Below are 22996 nucleotides of genomic sequence, written 5' to 3'. Positions count from 1 at the left end.
TTCTGCTTGGGTAGAGCACTGTACTAGCTGTCATGAAATCTGTTCAAATATGTTTTCTGCCCCCAAAGAGCTGACCTGCAGGTGACAAGGTCGAAACCACATGGAAAAGGCAGAAAAACTGAGGCCATGGGGAACTTAAAACAATTTTTTTTAAAAAAAGATTTCATTTTAAATCAGAATTTAAGACAAGAGAAGAGTTTATGCCGCTGTACATGACTGTGAAGAGAAGTGAATGGATAGTAATTGCTCTGATGTTTCAGAGGAAGAGCACCTTAGGCTGAGGGCGAGGGAAGGGTTTAAGGAGGAGTCACTGTTTGAGCTGAATCTGGAAAAACAGCCAGGATTAGGGAGAGGCTGCTGGGAGGGGGGTGTGGACCAGGCTGAAGGGAAGCAGCGCCCCCTCCCTCGGGGCACTGGAGCTCCTGGAGAGCAGGTCTTGGTCCCACTCACCTCTGCACCCCCAAGGTGGGAGCACAGAGCCGCCGACACCGGAGGCCAGGGCAGCACTGAGCGCTTTTTGCATCTCTCCTGGATGGGGGGCTACCAGTCCCTCTCACCACTTCGCCCACCCGGTCCCTCCCTGTTTTCTGCGCTTTTCCATGTCCCCACCCCGGGAAGCAGCAGGACCATCCCGAGCGCACTGTGCCCCTTCACCCCCTGCAGCCCCCTCCGCGCTGCTCGGTGCTGCCGCTGTGACCCTCGGGCAGTGCCCGCCTTCTCCTGGCCCCGTGTAAAAGCCCTGACGCTGCAGCCAAGAGCGTACTGAGGTCAAGGCCCACATCCCGGCAGAGGGGTGGGGACAGAGCCTCAGCCCCGGGCACACAGTCTCTTCTCTGGACTTCTAGGAGCAACCTGGGAAGGAAAACAAGGCCCAGGCCAGGCTGACAAGTAGCTGGATTTCCTGGGCTCACTCGGTGTCCCCTCTGAGCTGACTCCCAGTTCTCTTCTGGTCAGGTCCAGGGGACTGCACGGGACACCATGGCCCCTGTCCCAGTGCTGGGGCATCAGACAGGAAATCAGGACAGGGATTTGTTGGGGACAAGGCAGCGTGCTCGGGCCAGCAAGCCCTCCTTGGAGGGTCTATCCACAGTGAGGGTGGTCAAGCCACTGACATCTTGCTCCAGAGGTCTGTCCATCGAGCTTGCTCCTAGGCTGGAGGTCACACGGTCCACCTCTCACTTCGGGCCTCCACAGTCTGGACCAGGCCTTCGCCCAGGATGGCAAAGTCCTCCAGGATGGCTTCGACATTGGGCACCATCACTGGCTCCCCGCCTTGAGACACCACCATGCGTCCCTTCGTGTTGGAGGCCTGGGGGGGCCAGAGACACGTGGATTGAAGTGTCATGAGAGGCATACGCAGAGACACCGAGACACACACGCTTCACGCCTGACACAGGGTCACCTGTGGAGCCACAGACACACACGCCTACACAGAACACACGTGCACACTCAGGAACAGACAACTGTCACCAGTCAGCTCACCTTGAAGGGCTGGGGCTGGAAGCTGGTGGGCTTCCAGAGGACACCGATCACCTCTCCACCATGCTGGTCATAGAAGAAAAGAGCCAGGTGTCCGAAGGCCTCCTAGGAAAGGGCAGGACCGGAAAAAGACTACAGGTGGGAACCTGAGAGCCAATGCCACGGCCCCAGCTCACCTGGAAGCCTCCTCCCCAGGGCCAGCCAGCCCTCAAGGACCTACCCTGAGCTGTGCCAAGTAGAGCTGAGGCGGATCATAGCCCAGCACGGGCATGAGAGAGGAGGGCCCTGGCTCAGTGAGCAGGCCCCGGCAGAAAGAGGCAGCCGGCGAGTCCACAGCCTGGCGGTGCCGGGGGATGTGGCGGGGGGCCAGGTGGATCAGCACGTCGTACATGTCCAATGGTGGCCGGAACACCGTCTGAAGAAGGGCAGGGAGGGCTCAGCAGTGCCCACTGGGGAGCTGGAAACTGGACCACAAACCCCTCCACAGGCCCACTCTGCTTTCTTCCTTCCCTTCTGTCTGACCCCCCATTAGGGGCCCACATGCTCATTTCAAGGGGGGAACACCAGGACCCAGTTGGTGGCAGCTTGGGTTTCACAGGAGGATCGTGGGCTACAAGAGCGAAGCTGGGGCCACGGTTCTCCTCCAGCCTCCACAGCCAGGCACCGTGGGCAGCTATGGTGCCTTCTCTGAATTCAGTCTCACCAAACAAGGGCCCAAGAACTCTGGGCTTCCATGGCTCAAAGGCAGAGCCCCCCAAGCCCCCGGAGTCAGCCTGGGTCAGGGGCTTACCCTGATGTCTCCGGGCCCCCGGGGATCCATAAGCTGCTTCTCTAGGACAGGCAAGGACTCGGCTGCCAGGACCACGAGCTGGTGGAGGATCTGGGGAGGCACACACAGGTTATGCAGGTCAGACCTGACCACGGGTCTCTCTTAGCCCAGGCTGGGCGCCTGCTTTTTCCTTGAGGGAGAAAACTACACATTTGGGAGCAAGAATGCAACGAAACCTGGGGCGAGGGTCCATCCTGTGTCCACACGGAGCTTTTGCGATCCTGGGGGGTAACAATGACCATGACGGGGAGCTTTGCCCGGGTTGCCAGAAAGACACTGCGGATCTCCACCTGCTCTTCCGCTGTGAATTACAGGGGGTCCTGGGTCAGCTGACCTCTCTCCCCAGACACCCCCTACTGCTCCAAGTCCTCCCACTGTGCCCACCACAGGGAGTCTCCAACATCCCCAACATGGCGTAAGTGATGAAAGGGACACTGCATCTGCCTCAATCAGGCAGGGTGGTAAACTTCCAGCCTGGGCCCAAAGCAGAATTTTCCACTGCCTGGCATCCTGGTCTGGTTTCCGGGCCTGCACAAGCTGAGGCCTGCCCCTGGCCCCCTCCTCCCCTGGGCTCCCACACACCTGGGGAATTAGAAAGCTGACACCCTCCTCTCTGCTGGGACCAGGAGTTCCTCACGTTACAAACAGAAGTCATCACTCACACTTTGAGGTCTGGGCACCTACTCCCACCTACACAGTTCCCTGGTCCACCTTAAGACTTCTGACCTGGTTTGCAGAGTCCCTCTTCTTCCCTCCACAGTCCCCTAGGTAGCCTGCTCACTGCCCCCAGTGCGTTCTGTTTCTGATCATTACGTGGGCAAACCACATCTCTACAGCCTCACAGCTCCCTGAAGGCTGGATCTGGTCCTCTTCCTCCTTAACATTTCCCCATCCCTAGGCAGCCAGAATCAGGAACAGACATCCCAGGTGCGGTAAGCAGAGAGAAAACCTAACAGGCTGACAGGGAAAACCCTTGCCTGCCCGCCTCTGCAACCCACAAACGGTAGTTCTTCCAGTAGTCTGACTCTCATCATACCGCTTACCAGTGAGCTCATTGTTGAGGTTGACAATTAGGGGGTTGTTCTTCCAATCGAAGGTTGACATCAGGAAAAGGAACCGGAGGAAGCCGACCTGGGGGGAGCTGAGAGGAAGGAGTGAGCAGAGTGTCAGGGGCCCAGCCACGTGCCCTTAGTCTGGACTGCGGAGGGTGGGGGTGTCTTAGAACCCCTTCTGCCCCTAGGTTCGGTCACCTCTCCCATGTGGACTGAGGCAGCAAGGGTGACAGCTGACCCCGGGAAACTTCCTGGCTAGGGGAAACGTGGAGGGCATCACCTGGGAGGGGTGAAGGGCTCAGGGTGCAGGAACAGGGCAGCAGCCACCAGGTCCAGGCTCTCATCGGTGACCTCCCCACCCAGGAGCTGGGCACGCACCCACCGCTTGGCCAGCCGAGCCACAGCTGAGAAGGCTGGGTGCTGCTGCTGGAGCCTGTGGGAAGAAGAGGGTAAAGGCGGTGAGGCGCAGGCACTTGGGCCCAAGGACAGACTTTCTTTTTTTTTTTGACTTATACAAAATCCCTTTCCCATTAACCAGTGGTTCCAGGGCTACATTTTTATTCTTATGCTTATGCCACTGTTCTGGACTGCATGTACACAAGGAAACGGTCAGCTTGTATTCCAAAATTCAATTTCCTTGTTTCTTCTCTGAAAGTTCATAGGTTGCCCATTCCTTCCATCCTCCAGCATAGTGCTGAGCACTGTTAAAGCCCAGAGCCTTTGCTGTGACCACAGCTTTCTTGCTTCTCACTCCAGCTAAACAAGAAAACACCAGATTGCCAGATTGGGATGGCTTTACTTCTTTGTACTTCTCTGTGAAGTCTTTTGGGTTCATCTGTAGAGCTTTACCTACATCCTCCAATGGTATATTGATGGACCCGGGGATTTTTCCATGCTCACCAATTTCCCATGGCTCTCTAACATCAATTAACATAATTTTTTTGGACTTCAGGAGGTTTTTAAGTTCCATATAAGTGACATCTTGACAAACAGCGGTACAAAAATTCTGGCAGCTCCTTTTTATTGACTTCAAACCCCAGAGCGCAGCCTCCGCAGACCCGAAGACCGTCTGGCAAGTACTCCAGGGCAGCAAACGCTGCAGCACCATCGCTGCTAACTACTTCGTTCTCCCAAGGACAGACTCTCAGCCCAACTGTTCACTCAACGTTCACCCAACACTGGCCTCTGTGCGAATGTGCTATATGATCATACATGTATGATCTCATGTCTTCGTAACCACAAGAGGTTGTTCCTAGCATGATTACCATTTTACAGATGAGAAAAATCAGGTATGTCGGGGGGGGGATTTGGGCTCAAGGGACAAAGCCAGTTAAGCTTTTGGCAGGGCCAGAATCCTAGCACTTCTAGCACTTGCCTGACTCCAGCCCAGCACTCACATCCCTAACTGGCCTGACTCTGCAGACAGATGGCCAGGCGACCAGGAGGGACTGGGAGAGGGTCTCCAAGAGCCTATGCAGGTGGCCTTACCCATGCAAGGCACTGGTGAGCAGGGGCAACTGCCTCGTGTCCCTCTCGAGGCGGAGGGAGGCGGGGGTGTCCCTCAGCGAGACCATCCCCTCGGGGCTGCGCGTCTCTTTCAGGATCTGCGGCTCCCGCTGGTAGGCCACACGGATCCGGAACACAAACCCGTCCTGTGGGAAGAGGGGAGAGGGTGGGAGAGGGGCACCCTGACACCCCGTCCCTTCCTCCCCCCGAATCCCTGCCCAGCGCCCGCCTAACCTTGAGGACGTCGGTGTGCGTGGCCGTGGCGCGGCATGGCAGCCCGTGCTGCTGAGTCAGCAGCTCCGCCAGGCGCAGCTGGAAGGCGGCACGGACCCTGCGAATGGCCTCGGCATCCTGTGGCCACTGCCCACTGCCCTCCAGGTGGCACACCACTGTGGAGAGGAGGGGGAGGCCTCAGCCTACGGCCGGGGGTGGAGAGCGGTCCCTTTGGGCCCCTTGCAAGCGCTCCCTCACCAGTCATGGGCTCCACGTAGGCTGGGCAGGGCTTGTCAGGCCGGGGCAACAGCGAGGCCCGCTCTCGCAGCTGCTCATGGAAGGAGTGGGCTGGACGGACTGGGGTTGGCGGGAACACCTGCGGGAGAAGGGAGGCTGAGGAAGAGGACGGGGAGGGGGTGCCCAGAGTCAGGGCGCTGGAAGGGAGAGTACTGGATGGGTGAGGCAGAGGGGGGTGTCACCCAGCGGAAGGGGCTCCCTGCTCCTGACCTCAGTATAGCGCAGCACAGGGTGAGCGCCCTGCACGGCAGACACGGTCAGCGGCAGACCATCCAGGCCCCACAGCAGGCGGCTGAGGTCGTCGTAGCAACGCACTGCAGCTGCCAGGGCCTCCTCACCGGTGCTGGAGGTCTGAGGGGAGGAGAAAAGACAATCGGCAGGGCAGGACCTTACAGGAGAGCCGGACCAACCAGGAGGCAGCCCTGCTGCTGCCGCAGAGCCAGAGGGCCCCCTGCTGGACACTCAGGGAAGTGCAGCCTGGCTAAGGTCAGGGCGGCTCTCCAGCCCCATTCCCGCCCCCACCAAATCCAGCCACACAGGCTACTCACCCAGCCGTCCCTAGCCTTGACCCCAGCTCTGAACCAGGGCCCTCACCTCTTTCAGGCCTTGGATCAGTGCGTCCAGGAGGCCCCCCGTATAGTGGACACAGGTATCTGGAATGTCAGCGTGGCTGGAAAAGGGGCACAGAGAGTGTGGGCAGTGGGGGCCAGGGAGAGAGCTGCTGGATATGAGCAGCTCACCCCAAAAGCTTGGGCCAGAGCCTCCTAAAAGGCTCCGCAGCCCATTCCCGCCTCCTGGCATTCAGATGCTAACACTCACAGTGCCAAGAGATGAGTGACCACTTGGTGGGGAATGAGACGCTTCTGGGCCATAGACGCAGCCTCCCAGACCACAGCTTCCCGAATGGCTCCATCCTGGAAACGCCGAAGCTCGGAGCGAGAGCCCCAGAACTGGCGGAAGTCAGCAGCCTAGGGAGAAGACAATGATGGTAGGAGAGAGCAACAGGGAAGGGGTTCTGTCAGAAATCTCCCGACAGGCCTTGAGCCAGGGGCCAAGAGGATAGTCCACCCCACTCCTGCCAGCGCACACGCTGGGCTTCCCAAGACAGGGCAAAATCACCCGAGACCCCCAGCTCCTCACCTCAGGCTGGTCAGCCTCAGGACCCAGCTCAAGAACACTGGTCAGCCCCTCAGGCCGGAGGAGCAATCCCAGGGTCAGGACACCCGGATCTCTATGCTTTGGTGGCTCCTGGCTGATGTCCCACTGCAGGGTGTAGAGAGGCCGAGCTCAGTCCAAGTGCCCCCAGCTGGGTCAGGAAACCCCCTTTCTAGTTAGAGGGATGGTGTATCTTGTGTATCCCCTGGGCCCCAGGGTCCTCCTCTCTCAGTCCCAGAAACTCCCCACCCCACCCCGCCTCACCTCTGAGACTGGGGGCCGAGAGTGGGCCAGCAGCTGCAGCCGGGACCCCAGGCCCTGCTCCAGGAGGGTGGTGAGTGGGCCCAAAGCCGCTGAGACATAGTCCCCACCGAGATCCTGGAGCTCTGGCCACAGCTTCAGCCGGTGACATGCTGCCTGCAGGCGACTCAGTGGACGGAGGCTGGGGGGTGTGGGGGCAGGGAGGGACAAAGAGGGGGCATCAAGTACTGCTGGCCCCAGGTATCACCCCCGCCATCACTAGGGAGATCGATCAGAGTACCAGTTGGAAGATCTCGGCCCCCTCACTAGCCCTGAGGCAACAGGACTCATTGACACATCACCCTGAAACTCACTGCACGATGTGGTCAAAAGCCCGGATCATGGGTTTGGGAGTCATCAAGAGCAGCTGGAACCCATCGTCAGCTTTGCTGTCCAGGAGCGCCATAGACAACCGAGCCTCATGCTGCACCTGGGGTCACGGAGCAAGCAAGGAACCCGCCACGTGAGACCAGCAGCACTGCTCTCTCCCCTTACTGAACCCAGGGCCCAGACGCAGAGACAGGCTCTAGAGAGGAGTTGCTGGTGCCCTGGTGCTGGCAGAAGGGATGGGTCTGGGCTGGGACACTGGGAGACAACTGGTACCTGGTGGTAAGTGGAAGCAGTGACATCAGCACAGAGGTTGAGACGGCCCGAGGAGTCCAGGAAGACAACAGGGAAGGCCTGGTGGAAGTCAGCCAGGGCCGGCTGGGAGAGGGAGAGAGAAGCCAGTCAGGGCTGGGCCTTAACTTCAGGGCTCCGGGCCGACTTGTGTGTGCGTGCTAAGCTGCTTCAGTCGTGTCCAACTCTTCGTGATCCCGTGGACTAGCCCACCAGGCTCCTCTATCCATGGGATTCTCCAGGCAAGAATACTGGAGTGGGTTGCCATGGCCTCCTCGAGGGGATCTTCCCAACCCAGGGATCAAACCCTTGTCTCTTATGTTTCCTGCATTGGCAGGCGGGTTCTTTACCACTAGCGCCACCTGGGAAGACCAAACTCAGCACCGCCCTACTCACCAGGGAGGGATCTGAGCTGAAGCATAAACTGACCCCGTTGACGGTCAGATCTGTACTGGCTGAAATGAACCAGAGAAGGTGGTGGTGTCAGAAGGTATCCTCCTTTCTAAGGACCCAGTCCCTGTGACACCCACGCTCCAGACAGGTGACTGCAACTGTCTGACTCAGAGGTTCACTTTACTCCTCTGTCTGAGGACAACAAACCAAATGATCCCTGATGGGGATGATCAGGACCCTTGGCCTTTCCGAGTCCAGCCGCCTCACCCAGAAACTGCAGGGTGCTTCTCAGCACCTGGTAGCCGCTCATGGTGGTGTGGATCTTGCGTGTGGACACGAGGAAGGCCACCACCATGGAGACAAGGAACCCGCTGAATCCTCCCAGGCCCTGAGGGAGAAGGGGATGGAGAGGCTGAAGCTCAGAGCGAGCCCAACACTCAGCGAGGCCCGGGGAAACCGGGCCATTTCCAGCTCACCTTGTCCAGTTCCCGCTGCCGCAGCCAGACCTTCAGAAGTGCCACTCCATCCTTCAGTCCTGAGGCTGAGCCCAGCACAGCTGACAACAGCTGCACGTGGGATTCAAGGGCCGTGTCCTGCAGGAGCCATGTGTTGTAGTGGGGGGTGGGGGGTTCTGGGCTACCTGTGGGAGGAAAGGGGGACCATGAGAGGAGAGGGCCCCACAATACCCTTTCCTCCAACCCAGCCTTGACACCACTGTCTACTCACCATCCCCCGAAGGACTTTGCCCTCGGTACCAGGCAGAGCGCACGTTGCTCTTGGATGGCAGCAGGCGGCACGGGCGGAAGAAGTCGGGTGGAGGGCAGGGATGCAGACGGACGGTGACCAAACGCTCATCCTTCCCTGGGGGGAGACGGGTGATGCTGAGACCCTGCAGCTGCCCTGGAGTCAGAGAAGCCCCTGCACTATCCCCCCACAAGGGTCCCATGCCTGCCCACCTCAGGACTTGAGGTCCCAATACCTTTCCCCTGAGAACAGAGGCCCCAGTCTTCTCTCACCATGGACTTAAGGGCCCTGTGCCTCCCCTACCAGATCTGTCCATCACCCCATGCTGTGCCTTCCACCCAACGTGTGCCTCCCACCGTGAGGCCGCAGCAGCAGCGAGGGTTTCAGGTGGCAGCCATTGGTGTAGGAAAAGCGAACACTGCCGAAAAGTGGGTCCTTGGCCAGGTGGTGAGCCAAGTGGGCCAGGTAGAGGGCACGCTTGCGGAAATAGCGCTGGTTCAGCCCATCCTTGTCCTGTAGGATCTCCTGGAGGGGGGCAGGAGAAGAGAGAGAGATGGCCAAGTCGCTTAATTGTTTGCTGATGGAGGACTTGGGGGCCAAGATGAAGCCAAGGTTGAGAGCAAAGCTTGGCAACCCCATCTGCTGGCGAGGATGCCAAAGTCAAGGCCAGCAACACCATATCTTGGATGAGGAAGGCAAAGTGCTGCTCCGTCAGGACAACTGCAGTGGTCTGTTCTTTAGATTCAAAATTCAAATTTCAACCCTCTGGCAAATGCGAGGTGGGAAAAAGAAAGGGATCCAGGATTTGTAGGTGGTGGAATGGCAGACCTCTCCATCCCAAACTCTGGATCTTACCCTGGGTATGGTCAGTGCCACATCCACATTGATGTCCGGCCGGATGCAGGTGCCCAGAAGGTAACTTCCCACAACAGTGACCTGGGCTGGGGGCAAGAAATGGAAACGGCCCTTCACAGTATAGGGCACTTGGTGGATAGGGACTTGAACCCCATCTGGGAGCCATTCCTGGTTGGTCAGCTGTGGAAACAGAGACAGTGACACATATTTGATTACCTTCCTAACACATCCCCTTAATGTCTAGTAGACATCTCAAATTCAGCATGTCAAAACGTCTGAAACCAAACTCCTGATCTTCCTATAAATATGTCTTCCCCATTAAGGCAACTCCATACTAGCTGCTCAAGCTAAAAATGTTTAAATCACCTTGACTCATCTCTGTTAAGAACTCCCATTTGGGGACTTCCCTGATGGTACAGTGGCTAAGATTCTGCACTCCCAATGCAGGGGGTATGGGTTCAATCCCTGGTCAGGGAACTAGATCACACAAGCTGCAACTAAGGGTGAGCATGCCACCACTAAGACCCAGTGCAGCCAAATAAATAAATAAAGGTTAAGAGGAAACAAACACCCATTTCACTTTCAAAAGGTATCCAGACACTGATCACTTCTCTACTCTATCCTAGTCGGAGGCATTTTGCAGTGGATTACTGCACAACAGGTTCCTAACTAGTCTCCCTGATTTCATCTTTGTTCCCCTCCATTCTACTTTTAATAGTCTGGGTGAACTTCTTAAAACTGAAGTTAGATCACAGAATCACTTTATAAAATAACAACAACAAAACAAAACAAAAACAAAACATTGTCGTTATCCCCAGCTCACCCAAAGTGTTAGTCCCTCAGTTGTATCCGACTCTTGGCAACCCCGTGGACTGTAGCCCAGCCAGGCCCCTTTGTCCATGGAATCCTCCGGGCAATAATACTGGAGTAGGTTGCCATTCCCTTCTCCAGGTGATCTTCCTGACCCAGGGATCAAACTCAGGTCTCCTGTGTTACAGGCAGATTTTTTACCATTTAAGCCACCAGGGAAGCCCCAAAGCAACAGCTCAAACCCTTGTTCTGATGCACAAGGCCCTGCATGATATACCCGCTTCCTCCATTACCTTCCTAAACTCACCTCCTTCTATCTTCCCTTCACTCATTCCAAGGAAGTACCAGACCTATTCTTGCCTTTGAGCCTCTGTGTTGGCTGTTTCCCCTTCCTGGAATGTTCTTCTTCCCTTAAATATCTATATGGCTGACTCACTTTCTTTACACAAATGTCACTTTAGTAAGGCCTACCTCAACCACCCTATTTAAAGTTGCCAACCACTCTCATCCTCTGATATTCCCATGATCCCCTTAATGTGTCCTTCTTCCTTTTTCCATAGTGCTTACCACCACTTTCTAACACTGCCATACAGTTTACTTGTCATGTTCATTATATTATTGTCCATATTCCAACACTAGAACACAGGCTGCTTTGCTCACTGATGTATCCTAAGAACCCCTGGAGGAGGGCATAGCAACCCACTCCAGTATTCTTGCCTGGAGAATCCCCATGGACAGAGGAGCCTGGTGGGCTACAGTCCACGGGGTCGCAAAGAATCGGACACTACTGAGCGACTAACCACAACACATCCTAAGAACACAACTACTGCAAGGCACATAAGTGTTTGCTGAATGAACAAATAAGTGACTGCACTCCCAGCTGAGCCTTCTGGCAGTGAGAATGAGCTCCCTAGCACCCCATCCCCTTCAGAGAATAGCAAGGTCCCTGAGAACCTTTTCTCGGCTTTCCAATTCCCTCCACTACTTGACTTACCTCTGTCTCAAGGGTTGAGGGCACCTTCATGATCCGCTGGTTGACCTCCCGTAGGAAAGCATCAATCCGCTCTTTCTTCTTCTCTGACAGCCTCACTTCCTTTAGTAACTCCTCTACCTGTAAGATGGTGCAGGAGAAAGTAGCACTTCAGCCTCAGGGTCTCAGCCCATCCCTCTAATCCAAGCCCCAACCACCCAACAGTACCTGTAAACGAAGCAAGCTGGAATGGAACAGACTCTCAGTCTCCCGAAGGCGACTGAGCTCCTCATTGGTAGGCTCCTTGTACAGTTCTGCCCGGCTGAGCTTCACAGGCTGCAGGAGGCCCTCCCCTGGAGACCCAGCTATCTTACGTTTCTTTAAGGATTCCTTCTTCCCCTCTTTGCCTGTGCCTTCCAGAGCTGACTCCATCACCTGTGGCCAATGAGAGAGAGAAGCCAGGGTGACATCACAGACACCCAGCATCCACTGCCTGTCGAGCCACCAGGACCAGATGCAGGTAAAGGCTTCACCTGCTCCTGATCTCTCTTGAACAGGAATCGGATTGTGTAAAACTCAGAATAATTTTTAGTTAAAAGAATTTACTGTGCTCTAGACTGAAAACTCCTTGAGTTGAGGGTTCCCATCTATCTAACAGCACAAGCATGTAGCTCTGCTTGGAGTCAGTAGGGGTGGTAGCTGAATGGGCCCTGGAAGCAATAACTGAGCTCCTTGTACTTCCAAGTAACAAGACCTTCTCTTCTGCTGAGTTAGTTCTGGAACGTCGCAAATGCCAACTCCACTCTTGCTCTATCCAAATACTGCCAGGTTACACACACGCACCCCCTGCCCCAGCAAGCCCTGACTATAGGCTATATCAGTATACATTAAGTGCTCAGTGATGGAGCCTACTGGCTCTGAAGGATATACTCAATAGCTCATTCAATCCTTATAATAATACTAACAGAAAACAAACACCTGAACGAAGCTCCGTTGAGCTTGTGGTTCCAGTTGGTATGATTAAACTGTGAGCAGGCTTCAAACCCTGGTCTGCGAGATCCCAAACCTACCCTGCAGCCCTGGGCTCCGCCCCCGTCCATGGTTCCATAGCCGGAAGAGCCTTACTGTAGCGCACCAGGACTGCCACCACGTGGGGAGAACAAAACTAGACACAGGAGGGGAGAAAATCCTGCCCAAGATCCACAAGGACTTAGGGGAAAGACCCAAGCCGCGGAACGGAATGGGGGCGGGTCTCTTCAATCTCAAGGTGTAGAGCTAACGAACAGAGACGGTCCATAGGCTTTACTACTTTGCAGGTAAAGCCAAGTTCTATCTCCCTTAGCAAGCCCTGTCTCGGTATCCTAAGCTGGAAGCATCGGGGGAAATGAGGCTCTGCCCTAAGGGGCCACTCTCGTGCCCCTCGCTAGCAAGCTGTTAGGTTCTGCTGTCTCCGGCACGCTGCGCATCCCTTCCTCCCAGGCCGCTCGCCCACCTCCGGCTCCCCAGCAGTTCCGCGATGCTCCGCTCTTGCAGGTGCGGGGCCCATCCCTCACGTATTGCTCTCGCACTTTGGCTTTAAAGTCCACTTGCTCTGTAGAGATTCCACCAAACCTCGGCAGAAACGCGGGTACCGGCGTTAGGAAGCCTCATGGCAAAGAACCCCGCCCAGTTCCAGAGCCATTGGGTGAGGGCCTGACGACTCGCTTGCCATTGGTTTTTGTCACTCTCCAGGACCGCCCATTATGGGGGAGGGGCCAAACAGAGTTCGATTTACGGCCTCTTTGCGACGCCAGACCGGAAGCTTGCCGGTAACTTGGCGGTTGCTTCCGTTTCCTCATTTCCTCCTCTTGGAACACCAGGGAAAGGGCGGGGCTAACTTGGGCCTTCGGGGGAGGGTTTGTTTACGTAAGTGATTTCTCTTCTCGCTTTTTTTTTTTTTTATCTTAAAGTCAGTTTTATTTTTATTTTTTTCCATTTATTTTTATTAGTTGGAGGCTAATTACTCTACAACATTGCAGTGGCCCCTGTCATACACTGACATGAATCAGCCATGGATCCACATGCACTCCCCATCCTGATTCCCCTCCCACCTCCCTCTCCACCCGATTCCTCTGGGTCTTCCCAGTGCACCAGGCCCGAGCACCCGTTTCATGCATCCAGCCTGGGCTTCTGATCTGTTTCACCCTTGATAATATACATGTTTCGATGCTGTTCTCTCAAAACATCCCACCCTCGCTTTCTCCCACAGAGTCCAAAATTCTGTTCTGTACATCTGTGTCTCTTTTTCTGTTTTGCATATAGGGTTATCATTACCATCTTTCTAAATTCCATATATATACGTTAGTATACTGTATTGGTCTTTATCTTTCTGGCTTACTTCACTCTGTATGATGGGCTCCAGTTTCATCCATCTCATTAGAACTGATTCAAATGAATTCTTTTTAATGGCTGAGTAATATTCCATGGTGTGTATGTACCACAGCTTTCTTATCCATTCGTCTGCTGATGGGCATCTAGGTTGCTTCCATGTCCTGGCTATTATAAATAGCGATGAACATTGGGGTGCACGTGTCTCTTTCAGATCTGGTTTCCTTGGTGTGTATACCCAGGAGTGGGATTGCTGGGTCATATGGCAGTTCTAATTCCAGTTTTTTAAGAAATCTCCAGTGTTCTCCATAGTGGCTGTACTAGTTTGCATTCCCACCAGCAGTGTAAGAGGGTTCCCTTTTCTCCACACCCTCTCCAGCATTTATTGCTTGTAGACGTTTGGATAGCAGCCATCCTGACTGGAGTGTAATGGTACCTCATTGTGGTTTTGATTTGCATTTCTCTGATAATGAGTGATGTTGAGCATCTTTTCATGTGTTTGTTAGCCATCTGTATGTCTTCTTTGGAGAAATGTCTGTTTAGTTCTTTGGCCCATATTTTGATTGGGTCATTTATTTTTCTGGAATTGAGCTGCAGGAGTTGCTTGTATATTTTTAAAAATATGGAACGCTTCACGAATTTGCGTGTCATCCTTGCGCAGGGGCCATGCTAATCTTCTCTGTATCGTTCCACTTTTAGTATATGTGCTGCCGAAGTGAGCACTCTCTTCTCGCTTTATCAATTAACCGATCTCGTCAGTTCTACTTCCAAAATAAGTCTTGAGTTTATTCATTTTGCGTGTGTATGTGTTAAGTCACTTCAGTCTTGTCCCATTCTTTGCGACCGTACTGACTGTAGCCTGCCAAACTCCTGTGTCACTGGGATTCTCTGGGCAAGAATACTGGAGTGGGTTGCCATGCCCACCTCCAGGGGATCTTCCTGACTCAGGGATCAAACCCACCTCTCTTAGGTCTCCTGCCCATTGGCAGCCTGGTTCTTAACCACTAGCATCACCTGGGAAGCCCCAGGACTATCTCTTCAGTTCAGTCGTTCAGTCGTGTCCGACTCTGCGACCCCATGGATTGAAGCAAGCCAGGCTTCCCTGCCCTTTTTGTAGTCATAATTCAATTATAAAATTCAAGAAATGTAACTTTCATTCAGTACTATCATATAAAGCCCATATTCACATTTTGCCAGTTATCTCAATAATACCCTTTACATAGTAGCGTTTTATCTCCTGGTTCAAGATCAGGCATCTATTTAGGCATCATCTTTTTTTTCCCTCTCAGTGTGAATTAATCTGGAACATATTCTCTCCCTTTTTTGTTTTTTGTTGTGTGTGTGTATGTGTTGGTTTTTGGGTTTGCCACGCTGTGCAGCATGTGGGATCTTAGTTCTCTGATCAGGGATGGTACCCTTGCCCCGTGCATGGGAAGTGCAGAATCTTAACAGCTGGACTGCCAGGGAAGTCCATTTTCCTCCCTAACAACAGTTTTGAAGAATATAGCATAGTTTCATTCGGTAGCTTTTTCTTTAAATCTTTTTTGTTGAAGTATGCAGTGGTAAAGACTCTGCCTGCCAAGGTAAAATACATAAGAGATCTGGGTTCAATCCCTGTGTCAGGAAGATCTCCTGGAGTAGGAAATAGGAACCCCCCTTCAGTATTCTTGCCTGGAAAATTCCATGGACAGAGGCGCCTGGTGGGCTACAATCCATGTGGTCGCAGAGTCAGATACCACTGAGCACCCATGCACAACACACATATGGAAAAATTCACATATCTCAAGGATACACCTTGGATAGTCACAAACTAAACATACATATGTACTCAACTCACAAAAAAAGAAAAAAAAAAAAGCAGGGACTTCCCTTGTGGTCCTGTGGTTAAGTATCTGCCTGCCAATTCAGGAGACACAGGTTCAATTCCTGGTCCAGGAAGATCCCACACACCACGGAGCCACTAAGCATGTGCACCCTAACTACTGAGCTCAAACTCTAGAACTTGCGAGCCACAACTACTGAAGCCCACATGTCCTAGAGCCAGTACTCCATAACCCGAGAAGCCACCAAAATGATAAGTCCACGCACCACAATGAAGACTAGAACCTGCTCACTGCAACAGGAGAAAACCCAGGAGCAGTAACGAAGACCCAGTGAGGCCAAAAATAAACACAAAAATAAATTTTAATTTAAAAGAAAAGAACATTTTCTGCACCTTTCCAGTCTCCCCTCATGCTGCCTTTTAGTCACCACCCTGGAAAAATAACCACTGTCCTGACTTCTAATAGCATAGGTTTGCTTATGCAATGCTTTTAAAGGAATTTTCACAAAAGTGGTCTTGTCCTTCAATATGTTTTCACACGCTTGCCAGAATGAGTATTCTGCAACTGAAACCTTATCATGTCACGCTCCTCTTAAAAACTTATCAGTGGCTGGCTACCAATTGCACTTAGAATGAATGAAATGAATGAATGAATGAATGAATGAATGAAATACAAACTTCTCCAAGGCCATGATCAATATATTCCCTCACTCACTACCCATCTTTTTTCTCAGTACTCTACCCCTTCATCACTGAGCTTCAGCAATATCCACCTTCTTTTAATTCCTTGGTTGTATCAAGTTCTTTCTTATCTCAGAGACTTGAGCCAAGCTGTTTGCTCTGCCTGGAATGCTTCTCTGAAAAATTTTCCCTTTCATCCCACAGCTTTCAGTGTAAATAACATGTCTATAGTTAGGCCTTCACTGATCACCCAACCTGAAATATGTTTTCCCTTATCTCTTCACCCAATTGATTCCTTTTTTTTTTTTTTTTAGCACTTTTAAAAATGATTTTTCATTATCAATTGTCTCTCTCTCCATCCTCGACTGTGAGTCTGTGAAAACAAGGATCAGGTGTACATGTCCAATACCCAGTACACTGTACATCCTCAGTAAGTGTTTACTGACTGAATGATGTGACCACTGTCAACCTTTCAACCTTGTCTGTCATCTTTGTCTCCTTCAAATATTAAGGCCCAGCCATACGGAACTACTTGGGAATTTCCCCACTCTATCTTGCTTTCTTGTCCTGGGCTTTTGAGCTTACCAGCTTCTTTGCTACCAATGTTTTGATTTTTTTTTTCACAGCCTTATTGAGATAAAATTGACATATAACTGTTAAAGTTGTACAACGTGATGACTTGTTGCACACATATTGCAAAATGGTTACCTCAGTAAGATTAGTTAACACATTTAACATATCCTTCACCTCACCTAATTACCATTTGTTGTTTTGATGAGAACATTTAAGATCTACTCTTATAGCTATTTTCAAATATTCAGTTCAGTTATTCAGTCATGTCCAACTCTTTGCAACCCCATGGACTGCAGCACGCCAGGCTTCCCTGGCCATCACCAACTCCCAAAGTTTACTCAAACTCATGTCCATTGAGTCAGTGATGCCATCCAACCATCTCATCCTCTGTCGTCCCCTGCTCTTCCCACCCTCAATCTTTCCCAGCATCAAGGTCTTTTCAAATGAGTCAGTTCTTTGCATCAGGTGGCCAAAGTATTGGAGTTTCAGCTTCAGCATCAGTCCTTCCAATGAATATTCAGGACTGATTTCCTTTAGGATGGTCTCGTTGGATCTCCTCGCTGTCCACCTTAGAGTCTTCTCTAACACTACAGTTCAAAAGCATCAATGCTTCGGTGCTGAGCTTTCTTTATAGTCCAACTCTCACATCCATACATGGCTACTAGAAAAACCATAGCCTTGACTAGATGGACCTTTGTTGGCAAAATAATGTCCCTGCTTTTTAATATGCTGTCTACAATACAATATTTTAAACTATAGTCATCATGCTGTACACTAGATCCCTAGAACTTATTCCTCTATACCTGGAAGTTGGTACCCTTTAACCAATATCTCTTTTCCCCTACCGGCCAGGGCCTGGCAAACACCAATTTACTTTCTGTTTCTGAGTCCAACTTTTCTGGATCCTGCATGTCAGTGAGATACTACAATGTTTGTTTCTTTCTGACCAGGCCACGCAGCTTACAGGATCTCAGTTCCCTGATCAGAGAGTGAGCCCAGGCCATGGCAGTGAAAGTTTGGATCCTAACCACTAAGCCATCAGGGACTCCCAGACACTACAGTATTTGTCATTCTCTGATTTATTCCACTTAGTGTAATTCCCTCAGTGTTCATCCATGTTGTCCCAAATGGCAAAATTTCCTTCTTTATAGTTGAAGAGTACTTTGATTGTTAAGTAAGGTTTCCTGGAGGAGATTGGACTGGCGCTGAGTCCAGAAGTATGACTTGAGTTTGAACTGATAAAGGGAGGATATGCCATCCTGGAAGTCTGAGAAAGACCAAAAGGGCCAGAGATTAGTCAACTTTTCATTCCACAACATCAAGACCTGTACTATGTCAAGGAGAAAGATAAATAAGACATAATGATCACAAGCCAGAAATATGGAATAATGCTCTTGCCTTTACATTTCACAGGCTGATGATCCCTGTATTCATTTAAACATAACCTCAGAGAGGTTTCTTCTGACCCTGTCTCCATTTAAAATTGCATCCACCCCGGTGGTTTCAGTCTTGGCTGCCCACTTTAATCACTTTCATTAGTACTCACCAAAATGTGCAATAATCTTATTTGTCTACTAATTCCTTGCTTTTGTCTGTTTCTGTCTCAACCACTAGAATATAAACTCTTTGAGGGCAGAACTCAGTCATTTCTGTCTCATTCACTACTGTATCCTTGGCATTAAGCACAGGGCCTGCCATATAGCAGGCAGTCAATAAATATTTGTTGAATGAGTGAATGACTTTTTAAAAATATAAATACAAATTTTATTATTTGCTCAATGTGGGAAATATCTAAATCACAGAATTAAGGAAAATCAAATTTGTTTTATGTCAAAGATCAACCAAAGTCATGTTTATAAAATGAGCAATTTAAAATTAGAAGCCAATGTATAATGTTTGTCTTTCAGAGAAGCCCTGGATATATAATAATTTTTTAATATAATAATTTTTAGCTACTTTTCCTTTTATTAACAATGTTTGGGCAAAATAATTTTATCTTTCTTTAATGCTATTTTTAAAGAAATGACAGAGGTAAGAAAATATCCTATACTCTTGAAAATATTGTTAGTGTGGTCTTGTTTAGTTGCTAAGTCATATCTGACTTTTTTACAACCCCATGGCCTATATCCCACCAGGCTCCTCTGTCCATGGGATTTCCCAAGCAAGAATACTGGAATGGATTGCCATTTCCTCCTCCATTGATGTCTCTTTCTTAGGAGCACCTTAGAGGCTGAGAGAAAGATGTAAACAAATAGTTGCAGTAGAGTATATATGTACAGATTGCTGTGGGCACATTAGACTAGGAACAGCAATGTGGCTACAAGCAGTCACACCAAAGTGGGATGGCCAAGGTTCAAGTTCAGGTTCTACCAGTCACTCACTGGGTTACCTTTAAAACTATTCACCTCACATTAGGACTTGAACCCATGTACCAGGGCTCAAACATGGCCAGACCCCACAGTCTTCCTACCAATATCACACACCTGATTTCAGGACTTAATGAAGCTCATCGCAGAAAGAATTATGAGCAAAAAAGTGATAGTAAGAAGTGGATTTATTTACAGAGAGATACACAGTCTACAGACAGAGGGTAGACCATTTCAAAATATGAGACTGGCCTCAAAATATGATGTGGTTAGCTTTTACAGTCTGGGTAATTTCATAGGCTAATGAGCAGGAGGATTATCCCAACTATTTTAGGGAAGGGGCAAAGATTTCCAGGAATTGGTCCACCACCCACTTTTTGGTCTTTAATGGTCGGCCTTAAAGTTTCGTGGCGTCCATGGGAGTGTCATTTAGCTTGCAGATATGTTACAATGAGTGTATACTGAGGCTTAATGTCTAGTGGGACTGATTCATCCACCATGTTGGACCCATTTGGTTCTAGTCAGTTTATATCATGTCCTTGGACTACATTATTCTTTTAAAGTTTGTGCCTTGCCCCCTCCTCTCCTGTTTCACCTTGAGTAATTGTCTTAACATCCCTAAGCGCTGGATATTTCTCTGTGCGTTAGTTGCTTGCTCAGTCAGATCTGACTCACTGTGACCCTACAGACGGTAGCCTGCCAGGCTCCTCTGTCCAGGGGATTCTCCACGCAAGAATACTGGAATGGGTTGCCATTCCCTTCTCCAGAGGATCTTCCCAACCCAGGAATCAAACCCAGGTCTCCCACATCGCAGGAAGATTCTTTACTGTCTGAGCCACTAGGGCAGCCCTAAATATTTCTAGTAATAATCATGTCGTGGATTTTTGTCAGAATTAAGTGAGATTTACCACATGTGGAGAGCCTGTCACATACTGATGCATAGCAAATCTTAGCTGTTGTTTTTAAAGGAAGATTGTGCCTCCTTAGAAGCACCATGTAAGACTTACATGTATTAACATATGCAAAATGAAACAAAATAGTGGCCTCTTTAAAAAAGTCATTCTAGGGATTTCCTTGGTGGCCTAGTGATTAAGATTCTGGGCTTTCACTGAATGGTCCAGGTTCAATCCCTGACCAGGGAAACAATTTCCCAAAAGCCATGCGGTTCAGTTCAGTCACTCAGTCGTGCCTGACTTTGCAACCCGATGGACTGTAGCAGGCTAGGCTTCCCTGTCCATCACCAACTCCCAAAGCTTACTCAAACTCATGTGTCTATGGCATCACCTAGTACTCTCCAGCTAGGGCTCCTCTAAAGAATCTATTACCTTTCTTACAAAGAGAAAAGATGTGGAAATAAATGAGAGGGAGGGTTTTTGCTTTAGAAAAGTTAATTCTGACTTTACAGAATAATTTTTTTTTTTTTTTGCCACACTGCATGGCACTGCAGCCATGAAAGTCAGTGATGCTGACTTTGAGTCAGTGATGCTATCCAACCATCTCATCCTCTGTTGTCCCCTTCTCCTCCCACCTTCAATCTTTCCCAGCATCACGGTCTTTTCAAGTGAGTCAGTTCTTCGCATCAGGTGGCCAAAGTATTGGAGTTTCAGCTTCAGCATCAGTCCTTTTAGTGAATATTCAGGACTGATTTCTTTAGGATTGACTGCTTTGATCTCCTTGCAGTTCAAGGGACTCTCAAGAGTCTCCTCCAACACCACAGTTCAAAAGCATCAATTCTTCGGCACTCAGCTTCTTTATAGTCCAACTCTTATAACCATACATGACTACTGGAAAAACCATAGCTTTGACTAAATGGACCTTTATTGGCAAAGTAATGTCTCTGATTTTAAATATGCTACCTAGGTTGGTCATAGCTTTTCTTCCAAGGAGAAAGCATCTTTTAATTTCATGGCTGTAGTGCCATGCAGTGCGGCAAAAAAAAAAAAAAAAAAAGTTATTCTGTACAGTCAGAATTAACTTTTATAAAGCAAAAACCCTCCCTCTTATTTATTTCCACATCTTTTGTCTTTGTAAGAAAGGTAATAGATTCTTTAGAGGAGCCCTGGCTAGAAAGAGTACTAGCTGATGCCAAAGAAACTAGGGATAAATGTCCTGTTTTCTTTGCCACCAGAGGGCACCAGTCAGTCAAGTCAATCTTTGCTGCTGCTACCTGTCATGAAACTAAGAAAGCTCTAGGAAGCTGTTTCTGACATTCATTCTTTGTGCTGTAAAGTAGCCAAACATTATAGTAGCTTGAATACAGTTATGTATAGCTAACAAAAGAAGAGAAGCTAAAGTCAAAGGAGAAAAGGAAAGATATACCCATTTGAATGCAGAGTTCCAAAGAATAGCAAGGAGAGATAAGAAAGCCTTCTTCAGTGATCAATGCAAAGAAATAGAGGAAAACAATAGAATGGGAAAGACTAGAGATCTCTTCAAGAACATTAGAGATACCAAGGGAACATTTCATGCAAAGATGGGCACAATAAAGGACAGAAATGCTATAGACCTAACAGAAGCAGAAGATAATAAGAAAAGGTGGGAAGAATGCACAGAAGAACTATACAAAAGAAGATCTTCATGACCCAGATAACCACGATGGTGTGATCACTCACCGAGAGCCAGACATCCTGAAATATGAAGTCAAGTGGGCCTTAGGAAACATCACTAAAAACAAAGCTAAAAAAATAAAAATAAAAAATAAAAACAAAGCTAGTGGAGGTGATGGAATTCCAGTTGAGCTATTTCAAATCCTAAAAGATGATGCTGTTCAAGTGCTGCACTCAATATTCTAGCAAATTTGGAAAACTCAGCAGTGGCCACAAGACTGGAAAAGGTCAGTTTTCATCCCAATCCCAAAGAAAGGCAATGACAAAGAATGTTCAAACTACCACACAATTGCAATCATGTCACATGCTCGCAAAATAATGCTCAAAATTCTCCAAGCTAGGCTTCAGCAGTATGTAAACTATGAACTTCCAGATGTTCAAGCTGGATTTGGAAAAGGCAGAGGAACCAGAGATCAAATTGCCAACATCCATTGGATCATCAAAAAAGCAAGAGCAACATCTGCTTTATTGACTAGGCCAAAGCTTTAGACTGTGTGGATCACAACAAACTGTGGAAAATTCTTCAAGAGATGGGAATACCAGACCACCTGACCTGACTCCTGAGAAATCTGTCTGCAGGTCAAGAAGCAACAGTTAGAACTGGACAAGGCACAACAGACTGGTTCCAAATCAGGAAAGGAGTACATCAAGGCTGTATATTGTCACCCTGCTTATTTAACTTCTATGCAGAGCACGCCATGTGAAATGCTGGGCTGGATGAAGCACAAGCTGGAATCAAGGTTGCTGGGAGAAATAACCTCAGATATGCAGATGACACCACTCTTATGGCAGAAAGCAAAGAAAAACTAAAGAACCTCTTGATGAAAGTGAAAGAGGAGAGTAAAAAAGCTGGCTTAAAACTCAACATTCAGAAAACTAAGATCATGGCATCCGGCCCCATCACTTCATGGTAAATAGATGGGGAAACAATGGGAACAGTGACAGACTTTACTTTTTTGGGCTCCAAAATCACTGCAGATGGTGACTGAAGTCATGAAATTAAAAGATGCTTGCTCTTTGGAAGAAAAACGATGGCAAACCTGAATAGCATATTAAAAAGCAGAGACATTACTTTGCCAACAAAGGTCCATCTAGTCAAAGCCATGGTTTTTTCCAGTAGTCATGTATGGATGTGAGAGTTTGACAATAAAGAAGGCTGAGCGCCAAAAAATTGATATTTTTGAACTGTGGTGTTGAAAAAGACTCTTGAGGGTCCCTTGGACTGCAAGGAGATCCAACCAGTCAATCCTAAAGGAAATCAGTACTTTAATTTGGCAAGGACTGACGCTGAAGCTGAAACTCCAATACTTTGGCCAACTGATGAGAAGAACCCACTCATTGGAAAAGACCCTGATGCTGG

General features: G+C 49.6%; 1 protein-coding gene and 1 non-coding gene across 2 annotated transcripts; both read right to left on the bottom strand.

The window, feature by feature from the left end:
* Window positions 1–131: 131 nt before the first annotated feature.
* Window positions 132–12880, bottom strand: NOL6 (nucleolar protein 6). Its single transcript, XM_061163816.1, has 26 exons — window positions 12714–12880; window positions 11450–11656; window positions 11246–11362; window positions 9442–9621; window positions 8943–9111; window positions 8569–8703; window positions 8319–8482; window positions 8110–8230; window positions 7846–7904; window positions 7435–7536; window positions 7146–7261; window positions 6796–6973; window positions 6517–6639; window positions 6196–6344; window positions 5971–6046; window positions 5587–5727; window positions 5338–5455; window positions 5101–5255; window positions 4849–5012; window positions 3641–3793; window positions 3352–3449; window positions 2485–2609; window positions 2270–2359; window positions 1700–1894; window positions 1483–1584; window positions 132–1309 (listed from the first exon to the last, which is right to left on the bottom strand). The coding sequence occupies exons 1-26, from the start codon at window positions 12765–12767 to the stop codon at window positions 1160–1162; spliced, it is 3441 nt and encodes a 1146-aa protein (XP_061019799.1). The 5' UTR covers window positions 12768–12880; the 3' UTR covers window positions 132–1159.
* Window positions 12881–14204: 1324 nt separating this feature from the next.
* Window positions 14205–14311, bottom strand: LOC133071508 (U6 spliceosomal RNA). The gene has a single exon (XR_009696451.1). It is a non-coding gene; the product is annotated as a U6 spliceosomal RNA (small nuclear RNA).
* Between the last annotated feature and the right edge of the window lie 8685 nt (window positions 14312–22996).

The sequence above is a fragment of the Dama dama genome, chromosome 16 (assembly GCF_033118175.1).
Source record: "Dama dama isolate Ldn47 chromosome 16, ASM3311817v1, whole genome shotgun sequence".
Taxonomy (NCBI): Eukaryota; Metazoa; Chordata; class Mammalia; order Artiodactyla; family Cervidae; genus Dama; species Dama dama.
This window is presented reverse-complemented; position numbering and strand designations above follow the sequence as displayed.

Excerpts from the sequence above, each read along its gene's own strand:
- NOL6 (XM_061163816.1), bottom strand. The coding sequence starts at position 12,767 with ATGGGCCCCGCACCTGCAAGAGCGGAGCATCGCGGAACTGCTGGGGAG. Across the intron at positions 6,640-6,795 it reads CTCGGCCCCCAGTCTCAGAG|TGGGACATCAGCCAGGAGCC; the intron begins GTGAGGCGGGGT and ends TACACCCTGCAG. Across the intron at positions 6,047-6,195 it reads GTCACTCATCTCTTGGCACT|CCACGCTGACATTCCAGATA; the intron begins GTGAGTGTTAGC and ends CCCCTTTTCCAG.